This window comes from Salvia splendens, chromosome 4, assembly GCF_004379255.2.
Source record: "Salvia splendens isolate huo1 chromosome 4, SspV2, whole genome shotgun sequence".
NCBI classification, from domain to species: Eukaryota; Viridiplantae; Streptophyta; class Magnoliopsida; order Lamiales; family Lamiaceae; genus Salvia; species Salvia splendens.
In genome coordinates this window covers 29,708,249-29,721,888 of record NC_056035.1, presented here as the reverse complement: position 1 = coordinate 29,721,888, position 13,640 = coordinate 29,708,249, and the positions used below count along the sequence as shown (strand labels likewise).

General features: G+C 38.7%; 3 protein-coding genes across 8 annotated transcripts; 2 read left to right on the top strand and 1 right to left on the bottom strand.

The window, feature by feature from the left end:
- Positions 1–295: 295 nt before the first annotated feature.
- LOC121800215 (protein MULTIPOLAR SPINDLE 1-like) lies at positions 296–4,968 on the top strand. Of its 4 annotated transcripts, none has more exons than XR_006050455.1 (12): positions 296–512; positions 603–660; positions 881–1,021; positions 1,108–1,170; positions 1,573–1,658; positions 1,739–1,793; positions 2,261–2,374; positions 2,484–2,670; positions 2,752–2,822; positions 2,894–3,079; positions 3,458–4,461; positions 4,678–4,968. XR_006050455.1 is itself a non-coding variant. In XM_042199798.1 (11 exons), the coding sequence occupies exons 1-10, from the start codon at positions 330–332 to the stop codon at positions 3,076–3,078; spliced, it is 1,143 nt and encodes a 380-aa protein (XP_042055732.1). In that variant the 5' UTR covers positions 296–329; the 3' UTR covers position 3,079; positions 3,458–4,968. The 4 variants fall into 4 exon arrangements, 2 of the variants coding, with proteins under 2 accessions (XP_042055732.1, XP_042055733.1); XR_006050454.1 differs by having other exon boundaries at positions 4,674–4,968; XM_042199798.1 differs by having other exon boundaries at positions 3,458–4,968.
- Positions 4,969–7,932: 2,964 nt separating this feature from the next.
- LOC121799372 lies at positions 7,933–10,623 on the top strand. Of its 2 annotated transcripts, XM_042198719.1 has the most exons (4): positions 7,933–7,955; positions 8,037–8,155; positions 8,448–8,974; positions 9,865–10,623. In XM_042198719.1, exons 2-4 carry the CDS (start codon positions 8,071–8,073, stop codon positions 10,420–10,422), a joined length of 1,170 nt encoding a protein of 389 aa, XP_042054653.1. In that variant the 5' UTR covers positions 7,933–7,955; positions 8,037–8,070; the 3' UTR covers positions 10,423–10,623. The 2 variants fall into 2 exon arrangements, with proteins under 2 accessions (XP_042054653.1, XP_042054652.1); XM_042198718.1 differs by lacking the exon at positions 7,933–7,955 and having other exon boundaries at positions 7,964–8,155.
- Positions 10,624–10,700: 77 nt separating this feature from the next.
- On the bottom strand, positions 10,701–13,340 carry LOC121799373. 2 transcript variants are annotated; one of them, XM_042198721.1, is made up of 4 exons: positions 12,649–13,340; positions 11,979–12,049; positions 11,244–11,724; positions 10,701–11,169 (listed from the first exon to the last, which is right to left on the bottom strand). In XM_042198721.1, exons 1-4 carry the CDS (start codon positions 12,754–12,756, stop codon positions 10,975–10,977), a joined length of 855 nt encoding a protein of 284 aa, XP_042054655.1. In that variant the 5' UTR covers positions 12,757–13,340; the 3' UTR covers positions 10,701–10,974. The 2 variants fall into 2 exon arrangements, with proteins under 2 accessions (XP_042054655.1, XP_042054654.1); XM_042198720.1 differs by having other exon boundaries at positions 11,244–11,739; positions 12,649–13,339.
- Positions 13,341–13,640: the final 300 nt, after the last annotated feature.

Genomic DNA, 13,640 nt, shown 5'->3' with positions numbered 1-13,640 from the left:
CTCGGTTATTTATTTAAGTATCCACCTTTCAACATTGCTCATCGCTCTTAAATGAATACTATGAAAGAGGTAGATAGTAAACGAGGAATGGAATAAAAAGTTAAGAAGACTCGTCGCTCCACCATCTCTCGCCGCCTCTCACATTATGTTGTCGATGCTCTAACTTAGTGGAGGCCCATTGGCCCAATCGCTTAAATCCACAACTACATAGTGGAGGCCCATTGGCCCAATCGCTTAAATCCGTTCTTCTTCATCACTTCTCTCTTAAATATCCAAATTCAAATATCAGCGGCAAGTCCCTCGCTCCATCAATTTCTTCAACCTAACAAATGGAAAACTCATCAATAGAGTTGGATCCATCTCTCAAACTTGCTATAGCGATGGCCCTAGCTCATTCCAGGCGCCGGCAGGGACTTCCTCCCTCCGCCGCTACTACCTCTGCTCACCACGACGATTCTCGAGCCAAATCCGGTGACAATTCAGAGGCTGATGCGATCAAATGGAAAAATAAGGTTTCGTAATCTCACATGTCTCTAGTTTATCGTGCTCGTGTGCATCAGCTGAATTGATTTAGATTTATCTTTTGAATCTGGACATTTTAGGCCAAACAGAGGAAAGGAGAAATTCTTAAGCTGAAAGAAGATCTGAAGATTGCGGAAGGCGAGTTCACTTTCCTATTGATTCTCCGTTCATTCTGCATATGATTTTAAAATTAACTATTATACCTTACTTCTTCATTGCCACGATTTACAGTTGGTTTCTACATGTTCGTGCTAATGTGGAATATGTATGAAGTCATATAACAGGATTTATCTCCTCAGATTTGAGCTAACTCTTGCTGGTTATTTCGCTTATGTTATTTGCTGATTTTACACATCAGAAGGGATGCAACATGATCTATTTCCCCAAAATATTTCGTGCAAATGCTATTTCTATGATAACTTGGGGCAGCTAAGTCCTAGTCACGGATCCTACCAGGACAGAATTAATGATGTGTTTCACCGTAGATTTCTAAGACAAGGTACTCTCTGACACTTCAAGCTCTAGATCGTTCTGTTTCACAGGTCTCCTTCTTTCTTAGCATTGAATGATCTTGGTTAATCACAGTGAGATTAGCTGAGAGGAAGAAGAGAAGACATAATGGCTTGGTGGTGCAATCTTATGTATCAGGTAAAGCTGCATTTCGGTTTGAGAAGTCTCTAAAAGAATAAGATTTTGTGTTTTTATAGTGTCAGGAGAATTGATTGTTCAGTTTTCAGCTTTTTCTGATGGCAGTTGCATGAAGTTTTTTCTGTTTTGTGTGATGAACTCTAGCAAGAGGAGCATATGCACGCGACTTTATAAGTATGCACAGAAATTAACAAGATTTTGTTAAGTATGTGAAGATCTCATAGGCATTGGTGGTTTCATGCATGCTGTTTATTACATGTTGCTTTCTTCCTTGTAAAGTTTGGAGTCCAAGGGGCAAAAATTATAAAATAAAGGGAGATTAAACCAATGAGAGACGTTCCTACTGCCACTTCATTGCTTCATAGCTGCTATTGGTATAGTAATGCTTCTTATTGGTCACAGATAGTGCTGCTGAAAATGAATTGGAGCAATTGAAAGCTTCAGTTGATTTTCTTGTGGAGCTTTGTGAGACTTCCTCTCCTACGGGAGTGCGTGGGACAACCTTGATCACAATTTATTAAGTGCTTGATCACAATTTATTAGGTTCGTGAAGTCATAATTTTTGCAGGCAGAGGAATCTAATTTCAAAAATTGGTCGCACCAGGCTGCTGACTTTATTCTTGGTATGCCAAATCAAGATGAATCTCAATTCTGCTGCTGTAAAGTTGATAACATATTTTTTATAAATGCAAATTAGGCGGCCAGTCATTTAACCTCGGTTTATTACTTAATAATAATGATTGAAATCTCATCTAATATTGCTTTCGGTGTCGATGTGTTGGAAACATCATAAAGTATAATATTAGGCATGTGAACTGCTGCTTAATAACAGCTACGACTTTGTATTGAAAAAACCTTCTGATCATTCCTTAGTTATTTTGAATGACTACACTTGTCATTATCTTTTGATCCTGTAGCAGTACCAACTCAAAATTACTTTAATAATGAGTTTCTCTTCTCATGGTAATGATATGGACCCTTTTTGGGCCATGATATGTGGGGGAGCTTGCAGTCCTCTATTGATTTTGGCTGGAAATTCATTTTTTACAGTATACTACTATAACTTAACTTACTAGATGATTTCTTGAAGCTGCATTGAAGGATCTGTCACTTGGGGAAAAGTTGGACGAAACCACTAAAAGCATTGTGAGTTGTTTGATCATGCGGCTGATGCAAATGATGTGCAATGGATCACAAAATGATGGTAAGCTGTTGGTTGATCCTGGTAATACTGAATTATTTCTGCTCACCATCCTTAGCATCATTTCAGTTTTGTCAAATTATCTTGATGAATTTTTTCTTTACCTTTCCAGAATCGGTTCCATATAGTTTCAGGATATATATTCAACATTTGATGCGAAAACTTGGAAGCGACCCCTATATCGGTCAACACCTTGTTCTTGCAGTTTCTCTGAGGATTTCTATGGCTGCGGAAAGTTTACTCTTTATGGATCCATTTGACAATGCCTTTCCGAAAATGCACAGTTCCATTTACCTTATGTGAGTCTAAATTAACAATCTTCAAGTCCTCGGCAATTTTGTAAATTTATGTTGCACTAAACTAATTAATGCTGATGGCAGGATTCAGCTAATCGAGTTTCTGATTTCAGACTACTTACTTTCTTGGTCAACCAGGAGAGACTTGGATTCAAGTATGTGCATTCCTTGTTTTAATCTGCTGTTGCTATGTAGAGTGATTCTTATAACTGGATTGTATATACAGAGCTTCTAGAAGACTGGGTGATATCCGTTTTTCGTGCTGGAAAAGCTTTGGAGCTCTTGGAGAATAGGAATGCAGTATACACTCTATACATGGATCGCGTGACTGGAGAGCTCACCAGACTTCTCGGTCGGGACCCCTTCCCGCAGATGCTCAAACCAGACACTCTTGCTAGATTGTTTGGTTGACGTAAGTCACACTAAACTTTACATTTTTAAGCTTGATGCAAATATTTGGATGATTATACTGTTAAGATACAACTGCAGTGGGGTCAAATTTGGCTACTTAGGAAAGAAATCCAATACCCCCATCATCATGTTAAATTATTTCCATTATCAGTATAGAGGCCCACATTTGCTTAATTTCTTGAACTCTATCCACATCCACCAACTCCACCACCAGATCCTTCCACATTGCACAAAAATATTTTTGCATCTTATCAGTAGTATGAAGAGAACGAAACGTGCAATCTCTCTCATGATAGTAGTAATATTGGTGGCATCTGATTTTCCTCGGGTGACGTCGACTGCTCATGGCATGATCTCTGTTGCCCCATCTTTGCAACAGGAGAGAAAAGAGGCCTGCTGCTGAGGTCGAGGAAGATGGTTGTTGTAAACAAGAGGAGGGTTCGCGCCACCATCCCACGTGGTGGCGCCTGTGGAAGCTCCACGTTTCGCGCCAGCCCGTCTCTTCTGCTTCAGATTTGTTTTGTTCTCGTTTTCTCTATGTCTTTTGCTCTTTTCTCTTTTTAGGAAGATATACTACATATATGTGGATCTTGAATTGTCGTTGATATCAGTTTGGTTTTACTGTCAAATTTTGGTTTGTTGCAATAGCCGTTTATTTTGTGGTTTTCCTATTTTGATTTCTTCACTTCAACTTTTAAATACTATTATTTTTAATTTTAAACAAAAGACATTATTTCATATATAAATGGGACAATTGAAAAAAGTCAAATTTTGTGGCTGTCCTAATGAGACTATTGCACAAATGAATAAATGATACTATAATCTCTTAATTCACTGGATAATAAACTATACTCCTATTAATAAAGGTTCAAATACATAATTTAACTTATTCCTTTTAGATGACGGATTTTCCTCATTCTCTAATTTGATTCTTCCTTCATCAAGTATTGGCAACCAATTAAATATGAACATATTGATATTCGACATACATAGTCTTCATTCATATCTATGTTTGTTCGAATAGTTAAGATGATGGTCATGGCATTCAGTGCAACATTTCTTGTGGTAATGAGTGAAGATGCGTTTGCTTTCACCAACTCCAATTGATTTTCTCCACCTTGGTTTAGTAATTACTAGCAGTAGACTAATTTGTTTACTTTAACAAGCTTTTATTCTCATGCATTTTAAAGTAGGTAACATGGCAAGTGCTACAATAGCATGTGTCCTTTATTCTTCATCCAACATTCATCACTTTTCCTTTTTTCTATATATATCAATAGCAATAGCAATAGTAGCAACCATTCAAGAACATGAAGGTGCAATCACTTTTGTTCATCTTCTTCTTAGCCATTGCTTTGATGGTATGCATTTCCACTGAAACAGGTATATATGCTCTTCGTTATTTCCTCAGTTTCGTCTGATAGAAATCTATTAGTTCCATACTAAAACCAATTGGTGATAGCATGAGGAGCCCATGAGACTTATATAGTGATTTCATTTCTCTTATTACACTAATGTGTGACGAGTTATAATTTAGTACTACTATATTTTTTAGTTTCAATTGCTAACACCGTCTCCGTTGCTAACTGCTTTAGTCAGATGTGGATGTGAAACCGATTCCAGAAACGGGAAACAGCAGACGAGCGCGGAAGCTGTTGTTCATGATCGCAGAGGAGCTAACGGAGGCTCGGATCTTACAACAAAGCCTTCGCAAACCAGGAGTATTGGAGCCGCTAATTTACCTGTTATGAGTTTCTGTGTTTCTATGTTTTTGACTAGCTTCTTTATGCTTCAAATTTGACTCTCATCTTCTTCTGTTTGTTATCTCAGCTTGTAAATGACTGATTCACTCTTTACCCGAATCAAATCAGAGCATAAATTTGTGTGAAATTGATGAAATGCCAAATTAAAAATTTCTACCCTTACTGTGGATTTTAAACGTAATATCAAGATGATGATGATGATGATGATGATGATGATGATGATGATGATGATGATGAGGAGGAGGAGTTACAATTATCAATTTATCATGTGAGAAAGCTGCTCTAGTATAAGGAGATCGAATATTAATTCCCTAGAGAAGTTGCTGCAGAAAACACGACAATAATTTAGAGCAAAAATTAGATTCAGTTTAGAGAATATGTATGCTTTCTTATTCTAGATTTATTTATTTCTTACACCAACTGACTAAAACACAATTCACTTATTAATTAAGTGTTCCGTTTATAGGGTCGGAATTACTTTCCTTGAGGAAGCCACTTGCCTGTGTGGGAATGGAGGAATCGATTAATTGGAGATTAAGAAATCAAGATATGAATTTATAACAAGAATAAAGAGTAAATTGATTAAAAATTATGAAAAAAATCAAATCAATGAGATACTTGTGAGATTAGAATATATTTTTCATGTATATCTAGAATTAACCATTTTGAGAAATCATTCAAGTCTAATACTCCATTTGTTTCTTTATAGTTGAGACACTTCCATTTATCACTTCAAATCATCTCTCATTCATCTCTCATTTATAATTCTCATACAAACTATCTACACCTTCATTTCTCACTCAAAACCTCAAATGGATTTCACCCATCTTATGGCGGAAGCGGAGCGCGAAGAACAAGAATACTACGAACAACATCGTGCCGCTTACGAAGCATATGTCGCGGCGAATACCCCCGCTTCTCCTCCTCAACGAACTAGATCAACTCGCCGCTACATCCATCGTGACCGGGAGGGAGCCCACGAAAGACTCGTTGCCGACTATTTTGCCGACCAGTCGCGGTTTCCGGCAGATTACTTCAGGCGCCGTTTTCGCATGTCAAAGCGCTTGTTTATGCGAATTGTCAACACATTGTCCGCACGTGTTGAATTCTTCCAAACAGGTCCAGATGCAACCGGCCGGCAAAGTATCACGCCGTTGCAGAAGTGTACGTGTGCCATCCGACAACTCGCTACTGGGCAAACGGTCGACCTCTTCGACGAGTATTTGCATATCGGTGAGTCCACTGGAATCCTTTGTCTAAAAAATTTTTGCGATGGCGTTCGTTCAGCCTTCGGTGATGAATTCCTTCGGGTACCCACCACCGATGATTGCCAAAGGTTGCTTCGTCTTCACGAATCAGTCCATGGCTTTCCCGGAATGCTTGGCAGCATTGACTGCATGCATTGGAGGTGTAAGAATTGCCCGACTGCTTGGAGGGGGCAACACTTAAGCGGTCACAAAGGCGGCGGCCCAACACTTATCCTTGAGGCGGTCGCCGACTACCGCCTATGGATTTGGCATGCATATTTCGGCGTTGCCGGATCCAACAACGACTTGAACGTGCTCTATTCTTCACCACTCTTCAATGATGTGATGAATGGTGTAGCACCGGCGATCGACTTCATCATCAACGGAAATACATACCACATGGGTTACTATCTCGCCGATGGTATCTACCAAGGTGGTCGACTTTCGTGAAGACGCTCAGCAACCCGCACGACCCGAGACGGGTTCTTTTTAGTACAACCCGCACGACTATCGTGAAGACGTCAAGAGTCCGCGCGGAAAGACGTCGAAAGAGCCTTCGGGGTCCTTCAAGCCCGATTCAACATTGTGAAGGCCCCGGCTCGGCTGTGGTACGTGAATAATATCGCCGACATCATGCTCACGTGTATTATCTTACACAACATGATTATAGCCGACGAAGGACCGAGAGCGGCTAGCTTCTACGACGAGGATGAAGCCGGAAGCTCAACCGCGAGGTCTCCCCCACGCCGAGGTGTGCATACGACGGTGGGCCAGAGGATCGAGACAAGGCACACAATGCGCTATACCCGAACCCACATTGAGCTACAAGAAGACCTAATCAAACACATGTGGGCGAAATTCGGCAACGAGTAGTGTTTTTTTAATTTTAGGATTTTAATTATGTAATTTTTAATTTTTAGGATTTTAATTATGTCTTTTTAAATTTATTTGAAATTTGTAATGTTATTTCGGTTTTTTTAATGAATTTTCATATTATGGAAATGTTTTTGTTTAATTGAATTTTAAATTGAATTGTGTTCGTCCTTGCGGAAGAGCACAGCTGTGAGTGTTTTGCTCTTGCCAGAGAGCAGACAGAAAAAGTGGGGTCGGACCCACAACCGTGCTCACTGGCAAGAGCACGGTTGTGGATGCTCTTAAGTGGGTAGGTAAAAAAATATAAAGAAAGAAAAAGAAAAAATAAAGATAATAAAGTAGAATATAAAATAGAGAGAATGGAGTAGTAAAGAAAAACTGAGTTAAAAGGAAAATTTCAAATTAGAAAAATGAACAAACTATGAAGGAATAGAGAAATGTAGTCAATAAAGTTATTTGTTTCTTTTTATTTTCTGCATTTCAAATTTTTTTGGCATTTTGATGCCAAATTCACCATGTTATTGTGGACCTCTTTTCACCAGGTCGGGCACTCTGGATTGTTGCTCAATTCCACTAAGTTGTTGGGACCAATCCTACATTCCTACCTGACTATGTCTCTTTCTCTTCTTCTACTCCAACCTTTTTTCTTTGTTCGTTCTTGCTTCTTCTTTTCGGCTTTAGTTTTTGGCCCTGAAATTACACCAAAATAACTTTACATTTAACCTTAAAATGCACGAAGCAAGATAATAATAATTTGATTTACATCAAGATGATCATAGGCTGGAATAATTTTTTTATACATATGACATAAAATCAAACGATGCTAGTTTAATTGTTAGTAGTAGTCACCATTATTAATACAGACACATTACACCATAAAATCAGCTCGTATGTTCTACAAAATTTCAATTGAGAAAAATTCAAATAATGAGGAAACAAAATTTAATTGGCCAAAACAAAATCGAATCATTGAGTGGAAGCTGAATAGTCCTTGGTCGTTCCAATTCCGCTATTTCATTAAATTTGAAAACCCTAATTAATTCAAATTTTCTAAATTCGTTGCAATTTGCAGCAGCATTGCTTTCCAAGAGAGGCAACCAATATAGTTAATGGCGTCCGATTACGGAGGGCCTAATCGCCCTCATTCTACTCACATTCACCACTCCCTCACAGTGCCACTACCACAGTGTTTTGGTCAGAATTCTATCCTAATTTCTTCTTAAAATTTGATTGTTCAATATACATGAGAGATTGACATTACGAAAAATTACTCATATTTGCTGATTTTATATCAATTAAATATTGAATCTTGCTATCATGCTTTTAAACATCACATCTCCAATTCGTAGTTTGTTGTTTGCATTTCATATTCTCGTGATCAATCCTATTCCGTCTCTAGTAAAACAGAGATCTTGTTTGTACTTTGTGGTGTCTATGATTTCTTGATTTTTTTTTAATTTCTTGCTGTGTTTTATCTGTGAACTAGGGAGGGTGCATCATCAGCATTTACAGCATGATCAACCTCAACCTCAACCTCAATTTCATATTCACCCACATCCGCTTCCTCAGCCGTTATCTTCAGCTCAGTCCCATGACTTGCACGGGGTGATACAGAGAGAAATCGAGGAGGAGAGGATCAGACACGAGATAACCGTGTATAAGATCCTTACGAGGCGCGCCTTGGAGGCTGAGGTAAGGAGGGATCTCGTGATGGTTGAAACCTTTCTTAAGAGAGGAGGTCGTGATGGGTTTCCATTTGAATCTCCATTGCAAATGGGGTTGGACTTGCCCGTGAGCCTTCCACTGGCTGAGGAGAGGTTTCTTGACGAAACAAGTATGTTGCTCACGCAGAGGCACATGTTGAACGACATGTGCGAGGGTGGACGATCTGCATCCTTACCGTTTCAGAGAGCATCAATTGATGAGAGAATGGGAAGAGACTCAATGGCAAAAGAGTCAGAGGTCAAATGTGTCCCGGAGGGAAGCAACAAAAGAAACGAAATAATTTTAGAGGTCAGTATGCCACTCCCTGAGTGTACGTGGTGTCTCTCTCTGCTTATAATTTTGATTGTTGTGTTTGTAGAGCCTTGAACTTTAATGAAACTTTTATGATTTGGAACATTTATACTGGCTTGAAAATGGATACTTTTGTGTAAAATGCAATGCAATCTAAATTTGTTGTCTAAATATTTCAAAAGTATTTTGATTGCATAGGTTAGTGTTTTTTTTGTGTCGATAGTTTCTTCACACAACCCAAATCCTAGGTTTTTGAGCTTGAAATTAGGTGATATGGTCTGTTCCTGGTTGAATGCTGGTAGATACGGACATCGGAAGGTAAGGATATGGAGATAAAAGTGGAAACAGGGTGAGAAGTGCGGGTAGAGAGAAAATAGAACGAAATTTCAAAAATAATTTATACATGAAAGAGTTAGAAAAAATTGATAAAATTTTAGAGTACTCTTTTCTTGAATAACTATACTTTCCAAAAGGTATAGAAAAACTTGTGAAATGACATTTTTTTGAGTATTTGTCTACTTTATTGTAATTTTAGATTATATGTATTCATATTGAAACCTTGGAGTATTCTGTTTTTTTTGTTTTCCAGACTCCTCGATGTTCTTTCCTTTCCCTGCTTTCTCACTTCTTCACATTATTCGTTCACTGTGGATTTCTATAGGGATTTCTATAGCGATATAAAATTTTGGATTTCTTTATCACAATTCTAAATTTGCGAATTTGCAGAATGACGAATGAAATATACATGGCAGAACTCAGTTATTAAAAGCTCCCATCGTATACTGGTCGATGTTCTTTCTTTTTTAGCTAAAAATTCTGTAACATCAAATCAACATGTGTAATTTTTCTACAATACTTATGATCAGTATGTTTTGTGAGTATTGCAGGCTAAGCCGGTCGAAAATATAACTGGAGCTAAGAGGGTTAACCCTGGATCGGGCGCCAGTGCCCAATCAGATGCCAACTTGAAGAAGCAGAAGAGAGTGAATGACGATTGGAGTTGCACACTTTGCCAAGTTACTGCAACCAGCGAGCATACTCTGAACGAGCATCTGAAGGGCAAGAAGCACAAGACGAAGGAGGCTGCATCGAAAGCGAACAAATCTATGATAGGACTTTGTACAAAAAATGCTGCCAAGCCTATCCAGAGTTCAGGAACTTCCAATCAAGTCATAGAAGTGAAACTTACACCCAAACCTTGGTTGTCATTTGGTAAGCCCAGCTCAGAAACAGATGGTCCGCTGCCTTTGCAGGGAAAACCCAACCCAGAAAACTTAAACAAGAAAGAATCAGTAGTGACTCCACAAGGAAAACAGAAGGGTGAACATAAGAAGGAAGCATATAAATTTTGGTGTGACATGTGCCAGGTTGGTGTGCTCGCTGAGGAGGTCATGAAAATGCACCAGCAGGGTAAAAAACATAAACGCCGTCTTCTTCAAAACTAGGTAGTGGAGAAAACAGCTGCAGAAGTACTCACAGCTGTGAAGAACTCTCAGGTGAGAAAGCTGATGCTTTCTTGAGTTGAGCTGCTATGGTTCATGTCCAGTTAGTCTAAATGTTGTTTGCCATGGCAAATTCGTTCGCGTTTAATTTGTACGTATATACTCTTGACAATTTAAGCTGTCTTCTTGCTTCTTATTTCAACAGTTTGGGTTTAAGAAACTATAAACTGTCTTCATATTTGTCCAATTTGTGGGCTAGGAGAATGCCTATTGGGATAACATTTTATAAACAAAAACTTAAAATTACATCAAAATGAGAGGGAAAAGAGCTGAGTCTATTTCATGATTCATCAAAATCCTATGCAATATGGCAGATTCTATACTAATTGAAGTGATTTGCTTCCATCATACCATTCTGTATATAGTAGTAACACAAAACTAGCTACATTGAGCAGATGCATAACCCTACAGTTGAACTTCAAAGCAGTTCGAGACCAGTCAGGCACGTGCACGACTACACATCCATCTGTATCCTTGCCTACCAGACTCCTCCCTTCAAACTCTCAGTGCAACAGGATCCTGCCATGATATTTTTCGCTTCCCAGAACAAGGCGAACCCTCCCCAGCATTTCGACAAATGGACAGTTTCAGATCATTTTGCTGCTCTTCGTTTATGCCTCTCATTAAACTCTTCCTGGTGTCATCAAACTTGTTTGCTTCGCCACCACCCTGGAAATCCTCTTCCCCTGTCTGGAAATATCTAGAACAATTAAAATATGCAGTAAACGGAACTTTTCATAGGTTGAGTGAAAACAACCACCTACCGAGATTTCATTCAGATCAAATATTGGAGCTCGGGTTGGCAACGAAACGTCTCTCTCACTAGGAATAGTCTCAAGGTTCAAATCAAAAGTAGCAGCAGAATTCCTGAACATTGCATCATTTGTGCCGAATATTCTTTCCTTGGAGTTTCTGTCAAGAGCCGCCACTATGTTTGCTTCGTTCCTGATATGCATTGCTCCTTTGTGGTTCAAATCGAAAACCGGAGGTGGAATACCATGTCCCTTCCTGCTGTATGATTTTTTCTTGCGAGGCTGATCACTAACTGGAAACGTATCAGGCAGAGCAACTAGTTTCTTCTTCGAGATGGGCTCTGGAGCGAAAGGCAATCTATGCTGACTCGCTTCTTTTCCAATCAGAAGCTGTTGCTTTGTGATTTTAGCACGCTTCAGTAGGTTCGGGGCCTGTACAAGATTTTGTTCTTGTGGTGAATTCGCATCCTTAGTCTTCGCAAGGTACCTATGCCTTTTCCGCAGAAACCTAATTGTTACATTGTGATAGTAATCAGTGTAACACAAGCATAGGATGCTAAAATAAGATAACAACGAACTTAACTAGCCAAAAGTTAACGCAGCACAAAAATAACAAAGAAAGAAACATATAGTGTAGACAAGACATGGACCAAGCCATTGATAGAAACCACCATTTTTGTCGGAAACACATACACCATGAGAAAATTTTGGAGGCAAAGGCCTAAGGTATCTACTCAAATTGCATACCGAACTTCAGCTAAGAGCATCAGCTTTCTCTCTTTCACCATCTCCAATTTGCTTCTCATGACATCAGCCTCCTGCAACATCATAAACCTATAAATCAATCTATTCAGCAACTAAAGTAAATTACGTTCTCTTAAATAAAAAATCAGTCAGATAACTTAGCTTTATCTATCCACCCAAACAATGAAAAATATACTCCCTCTGTCCTATTTAAAATAAAACGTTTTTCTTTTTGGGTTTGTACCATTAAAAATAAAACGTTTTCTAAAATAGAAACAACATCATATGTATCTTTTCATCTCTTAATTTACTCTTAATTTATTATTTCTTCATATACTCACAAAACAACACTACATAAAATTCAGTGCCGAAATCCAAATGTTTCATATTTATCGGGACACGAAGAAGAGATGTATAGTGTGTCTCATACAATCTCACGAATTGCATTAAAGCTAAAACAGGCTTTCCTTCAAGATCAGATCTAATAACAAGCCATAAAGATGTAAGCACAAATCAAATTAAGGGACAAAACAAGAACATCAAGAACCCAAAAATCAAAAGGAAAAACATGTATTTCATTCAAGAGTAAGATCACAAAATCAACAAACATATCAAATACGTATAACATAACAAAGCCTCAGATCTCCCAAAAAATAAAAGAAAAATTAAACACCTTTTCCAGCTCATGATAGTCCTGCATAAGCGCCTGAAACTTGACCCTAGCCTTGGCGCCCCCAATTCCATACGGATCCAAAACCGCCCCTTTACTCTTCCTAGACATCCGATCACAGAAAAAGCTGCGATCTTTAACAAGATCGGGGGAAATTAACACGAAATTAATACGAAATTAGGCGTGTGAAGGGAGAGGGTATTTGATGCAGAGAGGGGGATGGAAAATTGGTGAAAAGGCAATAAAGAGAGGTGGGTTTGTATGTAGAAAAAGGAAAAAAAATGGAAAAGATAGAGATAATAGATAGGAGAGGGATTGAAATGAGAGAGAAAATTGGGGAGAAGGTTGTTTCTCTCTTTGCTTTCCTGTGAAAAAATTTCTGACCGAAAAAGCCCACATAATTTGCGCCAAAATAAAAACATTGTTGTTTGGAAAGACAGTGAAGTTGAGGATGAAGATTGGGATTTTGGGGTGTTGCAGAGGGGCATTTCTGGCAACCCAATTTATCCCCTTTTTATGTGAGTTAATTTACAGGACTACTTCTTCCCCTCTCTGTTTCTCTCTCTAGAAAGAACACCTGTTTTTTTTATATAAATTAAATTGAGAGAGAGAGAGAGAGTAGCGTGAGATTGGTGATGGGAGGGTGCTGAAAAAGCAAGAAATTGGGGATGATTCTGTGTCCTGATGTGTATTGCAATTTGCAGTTGTTGGTAGTAAGTACTTGGACCTCTGATAGCTGCTTTGCTTTGATGGCGATGCATTTTTAATTGAGGAATGGAAAAGACGGCTGTGCCCCTCTTCTCCTCTTTTCTTCGTGCTCCTGCTATTCTCCTCTTTTCTTGCGGTTCGTACAGTTGGAGGGTATAATCGTCTTTGCGTTCTGAGAAACATCATCATCTTTCACATTCCATCCAACGACTGTGGCAAAGCTTCTTCCATCAACTCTATGTTCCGAAATTATCGAATTTTTCTCTTTGACCATTTTTTGAGATACA